The sequence below is a fragment of the Megascapheus bottae genome, chromosome 10, assembly GCF_031878675.1.
Source record: "Megascapheus bottae isolate mThoBot1 chromosome 10, mThoBot2.hap1, whole genome shotgun sequence".
Lineage (NCBI taxonomy): Eukaryota > Metazoa > Chordata > Mammalia > Rodentia > Geomyidae > Megascapheus > Megascapheus bottae.
Window position 1 is genome coordinate 42,319,960 of NC_143518.1, and position 20,847 is coordinate 42,340,806.

At 38.7% G+C, this 20,847-nt stretch overlaps 1 protein-coding gene across 2 annotated transcripts in view; it reads right to left on the minus strand.

The window, feature by feature from the left end:
* Nucleotides 1-20,847, minus strand: part of Vps45 (vacuolar protein sorting 45 homolog) — a 54,847-nt gene that overhangs the window by 20,339 nt on the left and 13,661 nt on the right. For both annotated transcript variants that reach the window (XM_090341109.1, XM_090341110.1), the window contains exons 8-14: nucleotides 20,131-20,265; nucleotides 18,756-18,869; nucleotides 17,772-17,939; nucleotides 12,229-12,387; nucleotides 10,808-10,915; nucleotides 10,239-10,360; nucleotides 1,301-1,432 (exon numbers count right to left, since the gene is read on the minus strand). In XM_090341109.1, coding sequence (XP_090197235.1) covers nucleotides 1,301-1,432; nucleotides 10,239-10,360; nucleotides 10,808-10,915; nucleotides 12,229-12,387; nucleotides 17,772-17,939; nucleotides 18,756-18,869; nucleotides 20,131-20,265 — 938 coding nt within the window. The remainder of the gene's footprint in view (nucleotides 1-1,300; nucleotides 1,433-10,238; nucleotides 10,361-10,807; nucleotides 10,916-12,228; nucleotides 12,388-17,771; nucleotides 17,940-18,755; nucleotides 18,870-20,130; nucleotides 20,266-20,847) is intronic.

Sequence of the window (20,847 nt, forward strand, 5' to 3'; positions counted from 1 at the left end):
GACAACATTCAGGCCCAGGGGTAGAGTGGTAGCCTTGAGCTGAAACTCAGAGACAGTACCCAGGCCCTCAGTTCAAACCCCTTGACCCACAAAAAAAAAAAAAAAAAGATAGTTCCCAGGCTCAGTTCAAGCCCCCAAGACTCTCCCTCCCCCCACTATCTGTGTGTGTGTGTGTGTGTGTGTGTGTGTGTGTGTGTGTGTGTTTGTGTGTGTGTGTGTGTGTGTGTGTGTATTCTTACTTTTTTTTTTTGTCCGGAGTTAGTCTGGAGCACAATTTACCTACCTGCCATCTTTTATGTGTTTGGGGCCATAGATACATACTAGTATGTATAGCCTATTTTGTTGAGATGGGGGCTTTCAATAATGTTTTGCTGGAACTGGCCCAATCACAATCTTCCCAATCTCCACCTTCCAAGTGGCTGGAATTACAGGTGTGAGCCACCATTCCATTTTTTTTTGGTCAGTCGTGGAGCTTGAAGTCTGGTCCTGGGAGCTGTCCCTGAGCTCTTCAGCTCAAGTCTAGCACTTTACCAGTTGAGCCACAGCCACACTTCTGATTTTCTAGTGATTAACTGGAGATGAGAGTTTCATGGAGTTTTAAGACTTTTGTGCCCTGGCTGGCTTTGAACCATGATCCTCAGATCTCAACCCTCCCGAGTAGCTAGGATTACAGGCATGAGCCACCAGCGTCTGGCTTGCAAGATAGAATCTTTAGTTAATCATTTGTATTCTCCTTTTAAGGACTTGTTAAATAAATGTAGTTAATCAACAAAACATAAAGATACAGGATACAATAAAATTGCCTAATAATTCTTTTATTTTTATTTTTGTCAGTTGTGGGGTTTAAACTCAGGTCCTGGGTGCTGTGCTTGAGTTTTTTCTACCACTTTGAGCCACAGCTTCACTTCCTATTTTTAGATGGTTAAAGATAAGCACCTCAAGGCCTTTCCTGCCTGAGATGGCTTTGAACTATGATTCTCGGACCTCAGACTCCTGAGTAGCTAGGATTTTGGGCATTATCTGCCAGTGCCCTGCCTGTTCAGGAATTCTTAAAATGCCAGTCTGTGACTATTAAATTTCTCCTCCTTTGAACATAGGAAATAGAAATTATTAACAGTACAGGATGGTTCTTATTATACATATCTTTAGTATAATAAAGTGACTTCTGAAATTAATGGATTTCTGCTACAAACACCAGAGCAGTTTGATTACAGCAGTTCAGTTATCATAGATCAATGTTTCCAGAATGCAAAGGAGTTAAGCTTTTCTCTCTGAAAAAGGGGCAAATGTTACCTGTTACCTTTTCGTGTTGTGCACAGTTGTTCCTCCCAGGACAATCCTCACTCCAGGTGTCATCCGGTTCAGGTTATAAACCGTTAGTGCCTCTTCATAGGTGGCTCCTCCAATCACAAATACAATGATATCCTGAGGTCTGTGATGATGAAGAGAGAGACAGAAGATCACAAGATAAGAACAAAAATGTATCAAGATTTGTTCAATTTCTTTTTTTTTTTACAAAGTTTCAATTTCTAACCCGTTCCTTTTTTTGATGCAAAAAGCAGAATTAAAGCAGAACAGAATAAAAGGTTTAAAAAAAGTTTTAATTATCTGAAATTGGCAGGAAACAGCAAGAAATGCTGAGTGATTTGCTTTCTGTTTATAAGCGGATGTCATATAATTTCTGTGCTGTGGATTTCAGAATAGCATAATAGTGTTTGCTGGAACCAAATGTAGAAATTATTCTTTTATATTCAAGAGCTTCAGAGTGCTACACTGTAATAAAGGTCAATATAACAGGCATCTCTACATGTACTACATATACCCTTTCATGTATAGTCCTGTGTCAAAGACTTCATATAGTGTTGTTACAATGGCTTAGGTCTAGTGGTCTTTAAGCATTAAAAAAATAGTATAGTCAGATCTCCTCACAATATAGGAACAAGAAAGATTGAATATTCCAAGCAAAAGAAGTGTAGGGACAGTGCCCAGGCCCTGAGTTCAAGCCCCAGGACTGGCAAAAAAATAAAAAAATAAAAGGAAAAAAAAAGAAAAGAAAAGGGATTGTGTGTGGCGATGGGAGAGAAAACACTGGGAGAGAGCAGGGAAGGGGTGACGTAGTCCAAAAAGAAATACACTCATTATTGGACTTATATAACTCTAAATCCTCTGTATATTACCTTTAAAATTATACGTAAAGCCTAGCTCGGGCTCGGGCTCAGTGGCTCTCGCCTGCAATCCTAGCTACTTAGGGGGCTAAGATCTCAGGATCAAGGTTCAGAGCCAGCCCAGGCACAAAAGTATCTGAGACTCCTTTCTACAATTAACCTCTAGAAAATGGGAAGTGGGACTTGGCTCAAGGGTAGGAGGGTAGTCTTGAGTTGAAGAGCTCAAGGACAGCATTCAGGTGGAGTTCCTCATGACCCACCCCCTCAAAAAATTTACACATAAATAGAAGTGTTCTACAAGTAAAAAAGAATGGGATACATAAAAATTAATAGTGTTAGCTGGGCCTCAGATGCTCATGCCTGTAATCCTAGCTACTGAAGAGGCTGAGATCTGAAGTTCGAGGTTCAAAGCCAGTCTGTTCACTAAAGTCCTTGAGACTCCTTTTTTTTTTTTTTGCCAGTCCTGGCTTGAGCTCAGGGCCTGAGCACTGTCCTTGGGTTTTCTCAAGGCTAGAGCTCTACCACTTGAACCACAGCACCACTTCCGGCTTTTTTCTATGTATGTGTTACCAAGGAATCGAGCCCCGGTCATTGTGCACGCTAGGCAAGCACTCTACCACTAGGCTACACTCCCGGCCCAAAGGGACTCTTATCTCTAATTAACTACCAGAAAACCGGAAGTGGCGCTGTGGCTCAGGTGGATGAGCGCTAGCTTTGAGCTGACCAAAATAAAACAAAATAAAAAATAAATAGTGCTCCTAGAATTTCCACCTCTTCTTTGTTTCAGGATCCATTGATAAACCAAGAAAAAGAAACCATGAAAACCAAAATCTAAGTAACAAATGTGGGTGTAGTTTTGACACTGGACATATCTATACATCAGCTCAGCCACTAGCTTTGGGTAGCACAGTGTTACTTTACTGTGCTTTAACCTTTATCAAAATGGCTCCATAATGAAAGAGTTGTCTTCTTATTGGTTCCTTCTGAAGACACCAATGCAATCACAGATTTCAAAGTTGTTAGAATTTGACTTTCTTTTCTATCTTTTTTTTTTTTTTTTGTGGGTCATGGAGCTTGAACTTGGCCTAGGCACTGTTCCTGAGCTCTGCAGCTTAAGGCTATAGCCCTACCCTTGAGCCAAGCCCCACTTCCCATTTTCTATAGGTTAACTGGAGATAAAAGTCTCAGGTCGGGGCTGGGACTTTGGCCTAGTGGTAAAGTGCTTGCCTCACATACATGAAGACCCAGGTTAAATTCCTCGGTCCCATATACCTAAAAAAAAGCCAGAAGTGGTGCTGAGGCTCAAGTGGTAGAACTCTAGCCTTGAGAAAAGTCCAAGGACAGTGCTCAGGTCCTGAGCTCAAGCCCAGGACTGCAAAAAAAAAAAAAAAAAAAAAAAAAGGTCTCAGGTCCTTTTGTGTACCGGGCTGGCTTTCAACCTTTATTCTCATATCTCAGCCTCATGACTAGCTAGGATTACAGGTGTGAGCCATCGGCACCAGCTGCTTTTCTTTTCTTATGCCATTAAAAGAAGATAAAATCACTTTTTTTTTTGCCAGTCATGGAGCTTGAACTCTGGGCCTGGCTGTTGCCCTTGGGCTTCTTTGTGCTTAAGGCTAGTGTTCTACTACTTGAGCCACTGTGCCACTTCTGGCTTTTTATGTGATTTACTGAAGAGTCTCATGGGGAAGTAGCACTGTGGCTCAAATGGTAGAGCGCTAGCCTTTAGCTGAAGAGCTCAGGGACAGGGCCCAGGCCCAGAGTTCAAGCCCCATGGGGCTTGAACAACAATAATAACAACAAAAACAAACCCCAAACTCTCTGTAGTAAAGTTATTTGGGGCCAGGAGTTTGGCCTAGTGCTAAGAGTGCTTGCCTAGCATACATGAAGACCAGTGTTGGCATCCTGGGTATGACATACATATATAGAAAAAGCCATAAGTGGTGCTGTGGCTCAAGTGGTAGCTCTCTCATCTTGGAAAAAGCCCCTGCTTAGGCCCTGAGTTCAAGCCCCAGGACTGAGCAGGGGGGGGGGAGGGAGAATTCTCATGGATTTTCTTGTCTGGGTTGACTTTGAACTACAATCCTCAGATATCAGCCTCTCAACTGCTTAGGATTAAAAGGCATGAGCCAGGGGCTGGGAGTTTGGCCTAGTGGTTAAAGTGCTTGCCTAGCATGCATGAAGACCTAGGTTTGATTCCTTGGTACCACATACATAGAAAAAAGCTGGAAGTGGTGCTGAGGCTCAAGCTCTAGCCTTGAGAAAGTCCAAGGACAGTGCTCAGGCCTTGAGCTCAAGCCCAGGACTGGCAAAAAATAAATAAATAAATAAAAGGCATGAGCCACCAGTGCCTGGCAAAAATCTTAGTGGCAAATAGTGTTAAACACTCAATGGAAACAATTCAAACTATATGAAGAAACATCCAAGTTCAGTACCTACTGATGGTTCATGCCTATAATCTTAGCTATTCAGACCTGGAGAATCAAGATTCAAAGCCAACCTGGGCAGAAAAGTTCACAAGATTCCATCTCTAATTAATTAGCAAAAAACAAAACAACAACAGTAACAACAACAAGACAAAAAAAACAAACAAAAAAACCCCCAAAACCCAAAACCAAAGCCAAAAAACCCTGGACTAGTGATGTAGCTAAAGTGGTAGAGTCCAAGACAAGCAAGGAAGTGGAATCTTTAGGGCAATGTTTGGTGGTACACACCTGTCATCCCAATTCTTGGGAGGCTGAGGCAGGACTAGTAAGCTAGACCCTGTCTCAATAAACAATCAAACAGAAACATCTTTAATCAAGGTGTATACATGCTCATATGTAAATTATGAAAAACCTCAATTCTACATTTCCTTTCTGCTTGTCTCTCCATTTCTAAAACATCGTGAAGCAATTAACTTAGAGAGTATTTGTTCTTGTGGAGCTTCATGTAAGCAGATTGAGAAATTGCAGCTATTTAAATATGTTCACATAACCTAAATTGCAGAGATTTCCCAAGTTCTTAATTTTTATAAAGCGTTTATTTTCTTTGTTATTGTTGTTTCTTTTTTATGTCAGTTGTGGGGCTTGAACTCAGGGTCTGGGCACTATTCTTGAGTTTTTTTTGTTCAAGGTTAGTGCTTTGTCACTTTGAGCCACAGTACCACTTCCAGTTTTCTAATACTTATTGGAGATAAGAGTCTTATGGATGTTTCTGCTTGGGCTGGCTTTGAATTGTGATCCTCAGATCTCAGCCTCCTAAGTAACTAGGATTATAGGTGTGAGCCACTAGTACCTGGCACAGATGGTTATTTTGTAATTAATTGTTTCTAGATAGACCTGGGACTTAAAACCATGACTTTGAAATGCTGACTTGGGCTGACAATGTGGCTTACTAGTACACTGCATGAAGCCCTGGGTTCGATTCCTCAATACCACATAAACAGGAAAAGTTGGAAGTGATGCTGTGGTTCAACAGGTAGAATGCGAGCCTTGAGCAAAAGAAGCTCAGGGACAGTGCCCAGACCTGGAATTCAAGCCCTAAGACTGGCAAAAATGAATGAATGAATGAATGAATGAATAAAAATCCTGAATTAAAGGAAAAATACGTTTGATTTAAGACTATTTACCTGAAACAATCTATCTAGTACCACAGTGTTTTAGAAGTTACATACTGCTATATATTTTAAAACTATGATAGAATATTAGTGATTAGGTAAGGAGAAAAAGAGAGAGACCAGAGGATATATATGCTATATTCTCAGAAAATGAGTATCCTTTACAGTAAGATTTGCTATACAATGTTCCTTATCGTAAAAGTCTATTCAAGGCCTAATATGCAATTTTATTTACTATTTAATTTACAAATACTGCTGAAGCTGGATTCTGGTGGCTCATGCCTGTAATCCCAGATACTCAGGAGGCTGAGATCTTAGGCTCACAGTTCCAAGCCAACCCAAGCAGGAAAGTCCATTAGACTCATCTCCAATTAACCACCAGAAAACCAGAAGTATTGCTGTGGCTCAAAGTGGTAAAGTACTAGCCTTGAGTGAAAAAGCTCAGGAACAGTGGCAAGACCCTAAGTTCAAGCCCCATGACCAAAAAAAGTATCTTTGACATTTTTCCTTTCCATTCTTTTTCCTGGTGAGTTTTAAAAGTAGATATTCTGCCAAGTGCCAGTGGCTTATGCCTATAATCTTAGCTATTCAGAAGGGTGAGCTCTGAGGATCACAGTTCAAATCCAGCCCAGGCAGGAAAGTCTATGAGACTCTTACCTCCAAATAAATACCAAAAAGCTGGATGTGAAGCTGAGGCTCAAGTAGTATAACAGGAGACGAGGAAAAAGCACAGGAATGGGCTGGGAGTGTGGTCTAGTGGTAGGGTGCTCGCTTAGCATGCACAAAGCCCTGTGTTCGATTCCCAGGAACCATAAACACAGAAAAAGCCAGAAGTGGCACTGTGGCTCAAGTGACAGAGTACCAGCCTTGAGCAAAAAGTGTCTAAGGACCATGCCCAGGCCCTGAGTTCAAGCCCCAGGACTGGCAAAAAAAAAATCATATACATTATTTCTAGAAATAATTGTTTCTACACATGAATAATCAACAAACTTCCCCAAACCAACTTTGAATCTATTTTGTGGACTATTATGTCTAAAATTCAAAATAAATATAGTCACTCATAGTAAAGCTCTCAAGAGCATTTGATGCAGAAATAAAAGGCTAATAGAAACAAAAGTAAGCTGTGGCTTACTTTTCTATTATTTTGATTCTATTAAATTTACGTCAATGTGAAAAGTACTTCCCTTTTAGTTGTTTGATTCTAGGATTTATGATCATATTGCTCTGGTTTCTCATCAAGTAAAATAGTTGTTTAGTTTTTTTTTTTTTCCTGCCAGTTGTGGGACTTGAACTCTGAGCTCTTCAGCTCAAGGCTACTGCCCTACCAGGCATCAGACACCATGCCTGGCTCAGAACTGCTTCTTATCCCTAATAAAAACAAGCAACTAGCTGGGGCTCAGTGGCTCACACCTGTGATCCTAGCTACTCAGGAGGCTGAGATCTGAGGATCACAGTTCAAAGCCAGCCCGGGCACTAAAGTCTGTGAGACTTATTTCCAATTAACCACTAGAAAACCGAAAGTGGCAATGTGGCTTAAGGGGTAAAGCAGTAGTCTTGAGCTGAAGAGCTCAGGGATAATAGCCAGGCCCAGGGTTCAAGCCCCACAACCCACCAAAAAAAAAAAAAACAAACCCAAAACAAAAAACAGTTCTAGATTAAGAAAAATATAGGCTGATACTTAGGTATGTGGAAATCCCAGCAGCAGGATGATCAAAGCCAATGTGTGTCTATGTCATACTGCCAAATAGGTTAACTTAAAAGCTGAGACTGAACAATTCCCATAACTGTTTTTGTTTTGCTAAATTGTATTCTTGCCATTTCTCTTTTGATACTTTCTAACATTATAGCAACAATAAGACCAGTATGTTCCAACATGGGAACTCCTAGGGTTGAAATTATTCAGCTTGTTTATTTGGCAAGTACTGTATCACTTTAGTCACATATCCAGCCATGCTCCTTTGCAAGTTATTTTGGAGACGGATTGTTACAGATTTTTCTAGTTGGCTGGCTTTGAACTCTGATCTTCAAGATCTCATCTTCTGGGGCAGCTAGAATTACAGAAGTGAGCCACTGGTAGCCAGCCCATTTTCAGTTCATACTTGTACTACTGCAGAAGTTTTGTTCAGTCATTTCTCTGCTTCTAATTTTATCTTCTGTCCACAAAATGGCCATTTAAAACATAATTTAAAGCTGATGTAAATTAATTTTAAAAAGTCTAAAAAAATCCTAGAATTCATGTTACTCACTTGCTTAAAAGCTCTTTAATTGCTTCCTACAATTAAAAAAAAACTTTCAAAAAATACTTTTTACCAGAAGCTTTGTGTGATGCAGCCCTGCTTTTCTGTTTTGTCTCTTCATTTTTCTCCATGTATTCTGCTTCAAGGCCTTTGTTTTGGTATTCATTTTGTTTCAGATGCTTGTTCTCCCCAACATTATGTGATTGGCTGTCTTTTAATTCAAAACTCATTTTAAATACTGCCTCCTTATTTCAGTTGCTTCCATCCAAATGATCCTTCCTCTTCCAACATCATGTAACCCTATTTATTTCCTTGATAGCACTAATCATTTGTCTACTCTCTGTTCCTTGAGGGCAGGTGCCTTGTCATTCCTGTCACTTCCCAACACCCAGAATGTACAACCGCTCTTCACATAATAAAGACATTCAATAAACACATCTGCTCAAGGCTAGTGCACTACCCCTTGAGCCACAGAGCCACTTCTGATTTTCTGGTGGGTTACTTGGAGATAAGAGTCTTACGGACTTTTGTGCCTGGGCTAGCTTTGAACCACATTCCTCAGATCTCAGCCTCCTGAGTATCTAGGATTAAGGGGACCTGAGCCCAGCCCAGTAATTCAGACATTTCTGAATCTTGATGTCAAGGTTCTTAATCATTTTAAGTGAATAAATATAGTCTCTGAATTTAATACCAGATGATCAGTCTTTTCAAACTTGGATTTCTTTTTTTTTTTTTTTGTCAGTCCTGGGGCTTGAAGTCAGGGCCTGGGCACTATCCCTGAGCTTTGCACTCTACCTCTTGAGCAACATTTCTGAATCTTGATGTCAAGGTTCGTAATCATTTTATCTGAATGAATAGTCTCTGAATTTAATACCAGATGTTCAGTCTTTTCAAATTTGGATTCGAACTTCATGAATGCTAGGCAAGCACTCTACTCCTAAGCCACCTTCCCAGACCATCAAGTTGGAGTTTTAAAAGATGATTTTTTTTTCCAGTTCTATACCAAATGATTTTTTTTTTTAGAAAAGAGACTAAGTGAAACCATATATATCTCACCATACAAAAGTCATCAGTAAATATCAAAACAGTTTTTCCTCTCTGAAACTAATCATAAAACTTCAGTCCTGGGCCAGGAGATTGGCCTAGTGGAAGAGTGCTTGCCTAGCATGTACGAAGACCCAGGTTTGATTCCTCTGTACCACATACATAGAAAAAGCCGAAAGTGGTGCTGTGGCTCAAGTGGTAGAGCTCTAGCCTTAAGAAAGCCCAAGGACAGTGCGCAGGCCCTGAGTTCAAGCACCAGACCTGGAAAAAAGAAAACAAAACAACAACAACAAATACTTCAGTCTTCTAAGACTCTTAGATTATTATTAGTTAAAAGAATAGAATTCGAACAATGAAAACATTTTCACATTGTGTTCAGCAATATGGCAGGCTCTTTATAACATGTAATCTAAATAAAAATATAAGAATGTAATTTTTTAACTAGGCAGAATTTGTATATATTTAAAATTCAGGTTTCCTTAAGTAAATTCTTCTTGGCAAGTTTTGTTTTTATTAAAATTAACTACTGAATTCAAATTATAACTAAAATAAAGCCATCTTTTTCCCTCGGGTAACAAATAGCCTTTGTTAGTTAGGTCTCAGTTTGTATATTGGCCACATTTGGCAAAGTCTAGTCCTTACCCAAAATAGTAACAACCTGCTCTGGATGGCAATCAAGTAGCAAATCTATATTTGGCTTCAATGTTTGAAACTCCAAATACCAGATGCCATAGAACTGAACCTTAAATGGCCATAAGTTCTGATGTACTACTTAAAACAGAATAAGGGGGGTTCAGATCCTCCAAGACACCTATTTCTTTATGAACAAGTAAACGTCAAGCTTCATAGGGCACTTCATATCTAATACTGACATGTGTAAAACCCAAAACAATATTAGAACTGAAATAATGGGGGTAGAACAAAGTGATGTAACTTCAATGTTCATCTTTAACATCATTCTGCTTTTTCCTTTTTTTTTTTCAGTGTTTCTATTTCCTGTTTTTTCAGTGTTTCTATTTCCTGTTTTTTCAGTGTTTCTATTTCCCCCCCCTCTCTTTTTTTTTTTTCTTTTGTACTAGTTTCAGGGCTTGTGCTCAGGGCCTTGAATTCTAGCTTAGCTTTCTCTCTCATAGCTGGTGCTCTACCACTTGAACCTTGTCTCCAAGTTTCAGTTGTTAATCTTTGTTACATTACCTGTCTCTCAGTGTGCTGGGGCCTAGATAAGGATAGAGGCTTTCCTTAAGTTTTCCTTTGATGAGATGGTCCAGGGTCTCATGTAGGAAGGGCTGATGCTGTGTATACACATTTTCTACTCCCTAAAACGAGGGGGGATGGTTCTTATGTTAGTTTTAGAAACTGGCAACATAACAGTAGATAATACTCATGTTAGAAAAGGACATGCACTCAATAGATATTTAATGGGCTACATTCAACTAGAAATTTTTGAATATTTAAAAATTAACTAAAATATTCCAGGCCAATCATTTAAAATACTGAATTTAAGGCTAGTTATTGAAAAAGAATTAAAAAAAACTGTAATTGCCTAAACCTTTTATTTCATTTTCATAGAGTTTCATTCTTCTGTGAAAATGTTAAATATAGCTAAAGTAACAAAGAGAAGGACTGTATAAAGAAGGAGACTGGAACCACACAGGAAAATGAAACCATCAGGAAACCTCCGAAAAGAAGGCAGATCAAAAAATAACCTCTGGCCATTTACAAAAGGTAAAAAAGAAGAGAGCGAAAGGAGAGAGAACTCTTACTTTTAGTCCTTTGAGGAACTGTTTGGTAATAGCTACAGCATCTTTGGGGCTGAAGAGGTCACTTCCTCTAACCCGCTTACCACCATATTCAACAACTGCAGACACAAGCTGTGAAAAGCAAAAATGAGAGAAATAATATTTGATTGCTTTGGGGTCAAGAAGCTCACTTTACAATGAAATAAATTTACTAAGGAAATAAAGGTTTTAGAGGATAAAATTATACATTTCTATAAATAAAACAGAATCATGCTAAGCACTGTGGCTTACTCCTGTAATCTTAGCTACTCAGGAGGCCAAGATTTGAGAATCACAATGAGACTTTTATCTCCAATTAATTACCAAAAAAACTCAAGTGGTAGAGCACTAACCTTGAGCAAAAACCTCAGAGACATGGGGTGGGGAGATGGAACTTGGGGTAAGCAAAGCGGGAGAAAAATGTGGAAGGGGGATAACAACGTTCAACAAGAACTGTACTAATTACCTTACATATAGAACTGTAACCCTCTGTATATCACCATGAAAATAAAATTAATTGAAAAATAAAATCCAAAAGAAATTAAAGAAACTTTTCTAAAGAAAGTATAGGGCTACCATATAGAATAACACTAAATGAAAGGACCTCCAGGATATAGAAACAAAAGCCATATAACAAGTGATTGTTGTCCTTAATATACTATGTTATCTCTCATCTCTTTTGCTGTCCCTTGGTTATCTCATATTGTTACAGTATTTCATCTGGTTATCTGATATATTGTATATATGCATATTTGGTTATTTGAAGTAGGATAGGGAAGGAAGGAAAACAAATGAGGGTCGGGGGTCGGGGGAGGGAAATGGGGACCAAGACATGAGAAAGGGTATCAATGTTTGTGAAGTAATGCACCTTCTATCTGGTGAATATAATGTAACCCTTCTATTAACTACAATAAAAAAATATATATATATAAAGAAAATACAGCGCCGGGAGTTGGCCTAGTGGTAGAGTGCTTGCCTAGCATGCACGGAGACCCGGGTTCTATTCCTTGGTATCACATACATAGAAAAAAAGTCGAAGTGGTGCTGAGGCTCAAGTGGTAGAGCTCTAGCCTTGAGAAAGTCCAAAGACAGTGCTCAGCCCTGAGCTCAAACCCAGGACTAGAAAAAAAAAAGAAAAGAAAGTATAGAAATAATATGATGATGCTTATTATTGCGAAAGTTAAAATGTGTTTGTGACTTTATCTAAATGTAACGATACCACAGTACTGATATATATATATATGTAATATATATATGCTATATATACATGCAATTACTTAATCTCAATAAAAAAATCTATGGAGGAAAAAAAAGCTGTTTTAATGCCCAAGTCCTGAGTTCAAGCCCCAGGACCAAACAAACCTAGAATAATGTCTGAAACCCCTCCTCCCCCTCTGCCCATTTACCTTTCTATATTTCTCAGAAACACCTTTATTCCTCAGGTCCACTATTAGTCCTGGCAGGCTGTTGCTGCTGTGTCGCTCATAATGTAGAGCATAAAGCATCACCAGACGAGCAGCATCAAACTCTGTCACTTTGGGGTTCTGCAGAAGTCTCTTTACATTCTGAAAAAAGATAGGTCTGATATTTATCCTCCTTTCATATATACAATCTCTCCTATAAGGCCTTAGATCTATCTAGTTAAGTACTGAATGCTAGTGACCAAAATAACTCCTATGACAATGTACAAGTCATACTGCCTCAACATAGAAAGTTAACTTTTTTTCCATAAGGTAAGAACTAAATAAGAAAATATATTCCCATTGTTATTATTTCCTTGCTGGAATAAGAAAAACATTCTACTTCCGCCACTTCAGTCAATAGAACACACAACAGAACTGGCTAAGACTGACCAGATGATTTGTAAAACCTTAGCATTATTAATGGAGATAGACTGGTAGAATTTTACATAGGACTGGGATTAATTTCTAAGAAAAATCAGAAGTAACAATGTACCTCAATGTGGTTGCCAGAGACACGAGAATGTGACAGCATATAATTTCTAAAATTGATACGTGTGATCTTAAAGGTACAGGAACTGATAGCAAAGAAAATCAGAAGAAATTATGCTTAAATTTTGTCATCCTCACATCAAGGGTCTCCTTACATGGTACGGATTTTATTGCACAGCAGAGTAAATAACTTAATTCAAACCAACAAATACATTTTGAGCTCCTACAAGGTGCTATGCCAAGCACTGCTAGGGAAACACAGATGAGATGAGGCCAATTTCTGTCCCATGTTTTATTGGTTGAGATGGAGTCTACAAGAATTTTGCCTGGATTGGTCTTGAACCTTGATCCTTCGTGTCTCCTCACCTTCTTAGTGCTAGGATTACAGGTGTGAGTTGCTAGGCATGGTACCACTTCTATTTTTTTTTTTTGAGATTTAGTCTAATATTTAGATTTCCTGAATTGTTTGAGCTCTCCCTTGAGGATCTATGGGATAATTTTGAATAGTCTATTTTGCCTACTTTTAAGCTACTAGGACCTACTTCATGTCTCAAGTCCATGTTCTAACTAGACTCATCAACGGAAATCTAGAGGTATGAGTGGGCTCAAACACACACAAAAGTAGATTGTGAGCAGGGGTTGTAGTTCAATAGCAGAGCTTTCCTAGCATGAACAGGCCTCAGATTTGATTACAAGAACTGAAAGTAATAATAACAAGTGATAATAATAAAAACGTAGATATTTAAAAATATGAACTCTGTGATTCACTTAGTATTTTTTTTTTTGCCAGTCCTGGGCTTGAGCTCAGGGCCTGAGCACTGTCCTTGGACTTTCTCAAGGCTAGAACTCTACCACTTGAGCCTCAGCACCATTTCTGGCTTTTTTCTATGTATGTGGTACCGAGGAATTGAACCCTAGTCTTCATGCATGCTAGGCAAGCACTCTACTACTAGGCCAAACTCCTGGCCCTCACTTAGTATTTTTAGAACTTAATTTGACTAAGGTTTTCTTGTTCAGAGTGTTAGGGTTTTACAACAAGCTGAACATTTGGACTCCCCCATCATAAAGGATTTCTTTGACAACATGGTTTGATAGTCCATAAAGGGAACTTTTGTTTGACAGCAAGTAGAGGGGTTATAACATTTTGTGGCTTGGCCTTATACAGTAATATGTCATAAAGCAATGAATTAAAGTTTGTAGTTGAGATGGAATTTATTAGTCAAGTAAAAAAATACATATATTGCATTAAAAATTAACCTATACACTTCTGTCATTTCTAACTAGTTATTTTGCAGCCTAACAAAACCTTTGATTCCAGAACCTAATTTGATTCCTTGCACCATTGAAGCATATCCTTATCCTCACATGAAATGAATTTGATTGGTAATAAGATTTTTGAGATCAAGAGAAGTATCTTTAGAAAGTTCATACTACAGGGCCGAGAGTTTGGCCTAGTGGTTAAAGTGCTTGCCTAGCATGCATGAAGACCCAGGTTCGATTCCTTGGTACCACATACATAGAAAAAAAGCCGGAAGTGGTACTGAGGCTCAAGTGGTAGAGCTCTAGCCTTGAGAAAGTCCAAGGACAGTGCTCAGGCCCTGAGCCCAAGCCCAGGACAGGCAAAAAAAAAAAAAAAAAAAAGAAAGTTCATACTACAGTTTTTCATTTGGAAGGGAAAAAACAAGATAGAAGTACAACAGTGAGCCCATGTGGTGGCTCATACCTATAATCCTAGCTACTCAGAAGGCTGAGATCTGAAGATCACAGTTCAAAAGCCAGCCAGGCGCTAAAGACCCATGAGACTATTATCTCCAATTAATCACTAGAAAATTGGAAGTGGGACTGTTGCTCATGGAGTAGAGTGGTAGCCTTGAGTGGAAAAGCTCAGGGACAATGCCCAGGCCCAGATGTAGGGAGGTAGCCTTGAGCTGAAGAGCTTGGGGACAGTGCCTAGGCCCAGAGTTCAAGCCCCACAACTGCCAAAAAAAAAAAAAAAGAAAAAAGAAATCACAAATGTAAAGCAATAGTATCATTGTGATGTTTTCAGAGGGAAATATTAATAAATATTTTAAAAATTAAAAACAAAAACGGTCCCAGGCATGTCAGCAAATCACTGTAATCCCAATGTGGAGATTGAAGTAGGAGACTTGAAGTTCTGAGGCTAGCCTGAGCTACCTGGAAAGATCCTGTCACAAAAAAAAAAAAAAAGAAAAAAAAAAAAAGAAAAAGAAAAAGAAAAAAATTGAAGAGGTTCTTGTAAATCCCAGTTAAAGACCTTGCTATAACGTAGTACTCACAGGTGAATTCCTTTTTTTGTACTTCATCATGTATATTAATGTTACATTTAGGGAAAGGGAACCAACATTTACAAAGCACCTATCATATGTGAGGCATATCTCACTGAATTCTCATAATATCAGAATCTGAAATTCCTATTCCCGACCCATAGGCAAAGATGGTAATTTCCCCAAAGAAAGTGGTAAACAGAAACAAGATAAAATCCAGGGAAATCTGACCCCCAAACCTATGCTGTTTTCAATATATCAGCTTGGAATAATTTTATAAAATAAAGTGAAAATGCAGCAGAGAAACTAAGTGTTAGAAAACCATGTCCTTTTAATGTGCTTCTTGTAGATAACTTAGAAATGAGCTAAATCTTAAAAGATTTATTCCTAAATTACTTGTCAGTGGTATCTCTGACATGTCATTTTTTTTTGTCACTTGACAAAATGATTTTGTCATTTCTCGGGAATCTTGGAATTGCCTCTAATTTGTTCTGTCTTTCTATCCTTATATCCAATCTGCCATTTAATTCTTTTTTTCTCTTTGCAATGTTTCCCAGATTTGTACCTTACTAGACATTTTTTATTACTATCTCTGTAAGTCTACAAGGTTCTCTGGCTTCCATTTTTCACCTCTAACACATTATTAGATTAAATTTCCCAAGATTCACAACAACTTTGTCTGTATGCTGGAGCTGGGTATGGTGGTTCACGCCTGTAATCCCAGCTATTCAGAAGGCTGAGATCTAAAGACTGAGGCTTGAAGCCAGCCTGGGCAGGAAGGTCCATGAGACTCTTATCTTCAGTTAACTTATAAAAACAGCAGTAAGTAGAGCTGTGGTTCAATGGTAGGCTAGAGCAAAAAAGCAGAGATGGTGTCCAGGCCTGAGTTCAAGCCCCATGACTAGCACCAAAGAAAAGATGAGAAAAGAAAAGAAAAGAACATATATTTAGGGACCAGGAGCGTAGCCTAGTGGTAGAGTGCTTACCCAGCATGCATGAAGCCATGGGTTTGATGCCTCGGAACCACATACACAGAAAAATCCAGAAATAGCGATGCAGCCCAAGTGGCAGAGTGATAGCCTTGAGCAAAAAGTGTCTAAGGACAGTGCCCAGACCCTGAGTTCAAGCCCCAGAACTGGCAAAAAGAAAAAAAAAGAAAAAAATATATTCTTAAAAAAAATTTTTTTTGTCAGTCCTGGGGCTTGAACTCAGGGCCTAAGTGCTGTCCTGGGGCTTTTTCAAGGCTAGAGCTCTACCAGTTGAGCCACAGCACCATTTCCAGCCTTTTCTATGTATGTAGTACTGAGGAATCGGATAAGGGTCTTCGTGCATGATAGGCAAGCATTCTACCACTAGGCCAAACTCCCAGCCCCATATTCATTCTTTATGGTTCTTTTTTTCTTTTTCTTTTCCTAGTCCTGGGGCTTGAACTCATGGCCTGGGCTCTGTCCCTGAGCCTCTCTCTGTGCTCAAGACTAGCATTCCACAATTTGTGCCACAGAGCCACATATAACTTTCTATGTTTATGTGGTACTGAGGAATCGAACCCAGGGCTTCATGCACAATAGGCAAGCACTCTGCCACTAAGCCACATTCCCAGCCCAACTGGTTCTTCTTAATATTGTCTTTTTAGAGAAATACTTCTAGTACTCTTAAGTCCTATTATAGTAAGTATCATAATTTTGATTTAAACATTATCTTAAAATATCTATTTTTTTGCCTTAGTTTCCTCTTTTCAATGAAACATTAAATTTCCTGAGATCAAGATCTGATATGTCACTTCTAAAATCTTCTGGTAGCTTCTATCCTTTTAAGATTAAAGCCCAATCTCCTTTCAATGACAATAAACTGGTTCCAATCTATTTTCCTAGTTTATCTAAAACCATTCTTTGGGTTAGATCTTGAACTATTATGTTTATACACACACACACACACACATGCACACCTCCATGCCTGAATTTTCTCTGTTGAGAATGTTCCTTCTTTTTTTCCCTCTGCTTGCTACACTTTTACTCATTTATCTCCCTTCCAGATTCAGTTCGTATGTCATATTCTCTAAGAAAGGTTAAGAAGCCTCATAATTGGAGAAATCAGCTATTCTTCCTGTATATTTCTATACTTTTGTGTAAATCCTTCCAATTAAGTGTTTATTGCATTGTATTAAATTCCTTTTCATTTCTTTTTCTCCTTCTATAATGTGAACACATTGAAAAAGAGGTGCATTATTCATCTTTGCTATCCTAGATCACCAAAAAAGTATGTACATGTAACAGACATTCATATGCTTGCAGAAGGAAAACCAATCTTAAATTAGTAAAAAAAAGAACACACTTTAATATATTTTATATTTAAAAACAAATCTATAATATGTCTTATACCTATTTTACAAACATAAAAACTGGTTCATAGGTTAAATCAACAGCTTTAGGTTACGAAGTCAGCAAGTGGTAAACCAAACACTAAAATTCTAATCTAACACTCTTTCTAGTAAGTTAGGCTGCTCTGATAAATACTCAATTAACTGACTAAACCCTTGGGATTCCATGTTCTTCTGTGGCTTATATGCCCTTCTAACATAGTGTTCATTTGTTCTTGCTTAAACTTCTTGTTAAGATAAATTCCATATTGGTGAAGATTTACTTGTTTTAGTAACTCTTGCTCTGCCTGGTACAGTGTCTTACACATAGTAGGTGCTTGTTAAATTAGACTGACCTGGAGAGCACTAGAATGGTCATTTTGACAAGCCAATTCTTGCTCAACCTCCGAAACTTCCAGCAGGTTCCGCTCACTGACCAACCGAGACAGTTCTCCAACTACTGTCACATGCTTTGATACAGTCCCAGACATCTTCTTAAACTGTGGATAATTCTCAACAAAGGCCTGCCATGGGAAATACATCAGTGGGAGACCGTGTTACTTTTTTTTTTTTTAATTGAAGATAGGCATGTCTGAAGAAGTAATTTTAAAATGCAGGAGTAGGGGCCGGGAGTTTGGCCTAGTGGTTAAAGTGCTTGCCTAGCATGCACGAAGACCCGGGTTCGATTCCTTGGCACCACATATATAGAAAAAGCCGGAAGTGGTGCTGAGGCTCAAGTGGTAGAGTTCTAGCCTTGAGAAAGTCCAAGGACAGTGCTCAGGCCCTGAGCTCAAGCCCAGGACTGGCAAAATAAAATAAAATAAAATAAAATGCAGGAGTAATTTTTTCTCTCCAGGTAATGACATCTACTACTCTTAAATATAAGCCATTTTGATATGCTTAAGTCTGTCAATAGACTGAGTCTTCAAAGAGTCATGAAAAATAAAAAGAAGCACATGATTGATAATGAGTGCCTCACTATATTGTTTACTAAAAGAGGGACATTAAAGAAAATGTCTCAAATGAAACAATGTGAATCAAAGTAGAAATAAGAGGGCCGGGAGCGTGGCTTAGTGGAAGCGTGTTCAGCAAGCATACATGAAGTCCTGGGTTTGATTTCCCAGAACCACATACACAGAAAAAGCCAGAAGTGGCACTGTGGCTCAAGTGGCAGAGTGCTAACCTTGAGCAAAAAGTATCCAAGGATGGTGCCCAGGCCCTGAGTTCAAGGACTGGCAAAAAAAAAATAAAATAGAAATAAGATCCAGAATATACCAGAAATGTTGTTTACAAGTATAGTTCCAAAGTATTAATTTAACCCATCAATGTATTTGATTTACCTTCATGTCTGCTATTGATTCTAGTTTTTGTTGTTCTTTTGGTTTCCTCTTCTGGAAGTCTTCCATAAGATTCTTTATATTGCTACCAATCTCTGCAAAGTTTAGGTACATATTCTGTGAAAAAAAAGTTGGAAGTACAGTTCATAAACTAGAGATTATTTAAAATGAGAAATGAAAAAGAATTCTGAACACAGAATTAAAGGGCAAATTCCCTTTTAATGACCAAATTTGGACAATATCCAGAATACTAGTAATGAATACCATTATTATTCTCACAAAGAGCTATAAGAAGGGAAGGAAATAAATAACTGTATGATCTTTATGAAAAAAAAAGTTAATGCGGCCAGGAGTTTGGCATAGTGGTGGAGTACTTGCCTAGCATGCATGAAGACCTGGGTTCGATTCCTTGGTACCACATATATAGAAAAAAGCTGGAAGTGGTGCTGAGGCTCAAGTGGTAGAACTCTAACCTTGAGAAAGTCCAAGGACAGTGTTCAGGCCCTGAGCTCAAGCCCAGGACTGGCAAAAAAAAAAAAAAAAAAAAAAAAGTTAATGCTCGGCCAGGTGTGGTGGCTTACGCCTGTAATCCTAGCTACTCAGGAGGCTGAGATCTGAGGATCAAAGTTCAAAGCCAACCTGGACACAAAAGGACCTGAGACTTTTTTTTTCTTTGCTAGTCCTGAGCCTGAGCTTAGGGCTTGAGCACTGTCCTTGGACTTTCTCAAAGCTAGAGCTCTACCACTTGAGCCTCAACACCACTTCTGGCTTTTTTCTATGTATGTGGTACCAAGGAATCGAACCTGGGTCTTCATGCATGCTAGGCAAGCACTCTACCACTAGGCCAAACTCCCAGCCATGGACCTTAGACTCTGATCTCTAATTAGTCTCTAGAAAATGGGAAGTGGGGCTTGGCTCAAGGGAAGGGTTGTAACCATGAGCTGAAGAGCTCTGGGACAAGTCCAGGCCCTGGGTAGGGCAATAGCCTTGAGCTGAAGAACTCAGGGACAGCACCCAGGCTGAATTCAAGCCCTATGACCCACCAAAAAAAAAAAAAAGTTAATGGTAAACTTTTCACATGAAAACCCATACTTGTCCTTATTCTAACAAGCTACATTGATCTTACATAAAAAGAGGTGAACAAGGGCTGGGAACATGGCCTAATGGTAATGTGCTCACCTAGCATGCATGAAGCCCTGGGCTCGATTCCCAGCAACCAAATACACAGAAAAAGCCGGAAGCAGTGCTGTGGCTCAAGTAGCAGAGCACTAGCTTTGAGAAAAAAGTGTCCAAGGACAGTACCCAGGCCCTGAGTTCAAGCCCCAGGGCTGGCAAAAAAAAGTGAACAACTAAAAACAAAAAATTTAAAGCCACGTACATTAGCATAGAATTCATCATTTTCAGCAGATAGAACTACTTCTCTTAAGTCTTTGCTGATCCCTGGCACTCTGGAAAGATCAATCCGGTTGTTGTTGATGCCTAGCAGTTCATGGACCATGGCCTGGTATGTCCACTAAATAAAGAATTATAACAAAGATGATAGTAACTGACAGATGGAAATAGTAAACATTCAGGAAAACAAACAGAACTTTTAACATTCTTAAATAACTAGTCTGTTTTATATGAAGATTATTTAGTTCAATTACACTAATTTTTTGGGCTACAATATGTATTAAAATTGTCATTTTTAATTGGTTAAATACACAAAAGTCAAAATACTTTTTGATTTCACATTTTAAGAAGAAGGGCAGCAAGATGAATATTCATGTTAGAAAGAAAACAAATTAGATCTGTCATGAGCTCTAAGTTTTGCCTGTGAATTAAGTGTATATTTTTGGCTTCACAGATAGGGCTATATTGGTACTGCAGTTACAAGCTATACCATTTCCTGTGTGCTTCTGTGGTTTTCTGCAGCAGGAGAAGAGTGTTCTTGCAGATCTGAGTAGTGCTATATTTATCCTGGAAGTACTAATGTTATCAGAAAAAAAGTTGTAAGTTGATGAAAACATTGGCACATTCAGAAACTTGCCTCTGAATTTATTGTATTTTATATTTTAATCTAGAGTGAATTGTTAAGGATTGGTTTCCATCTTTA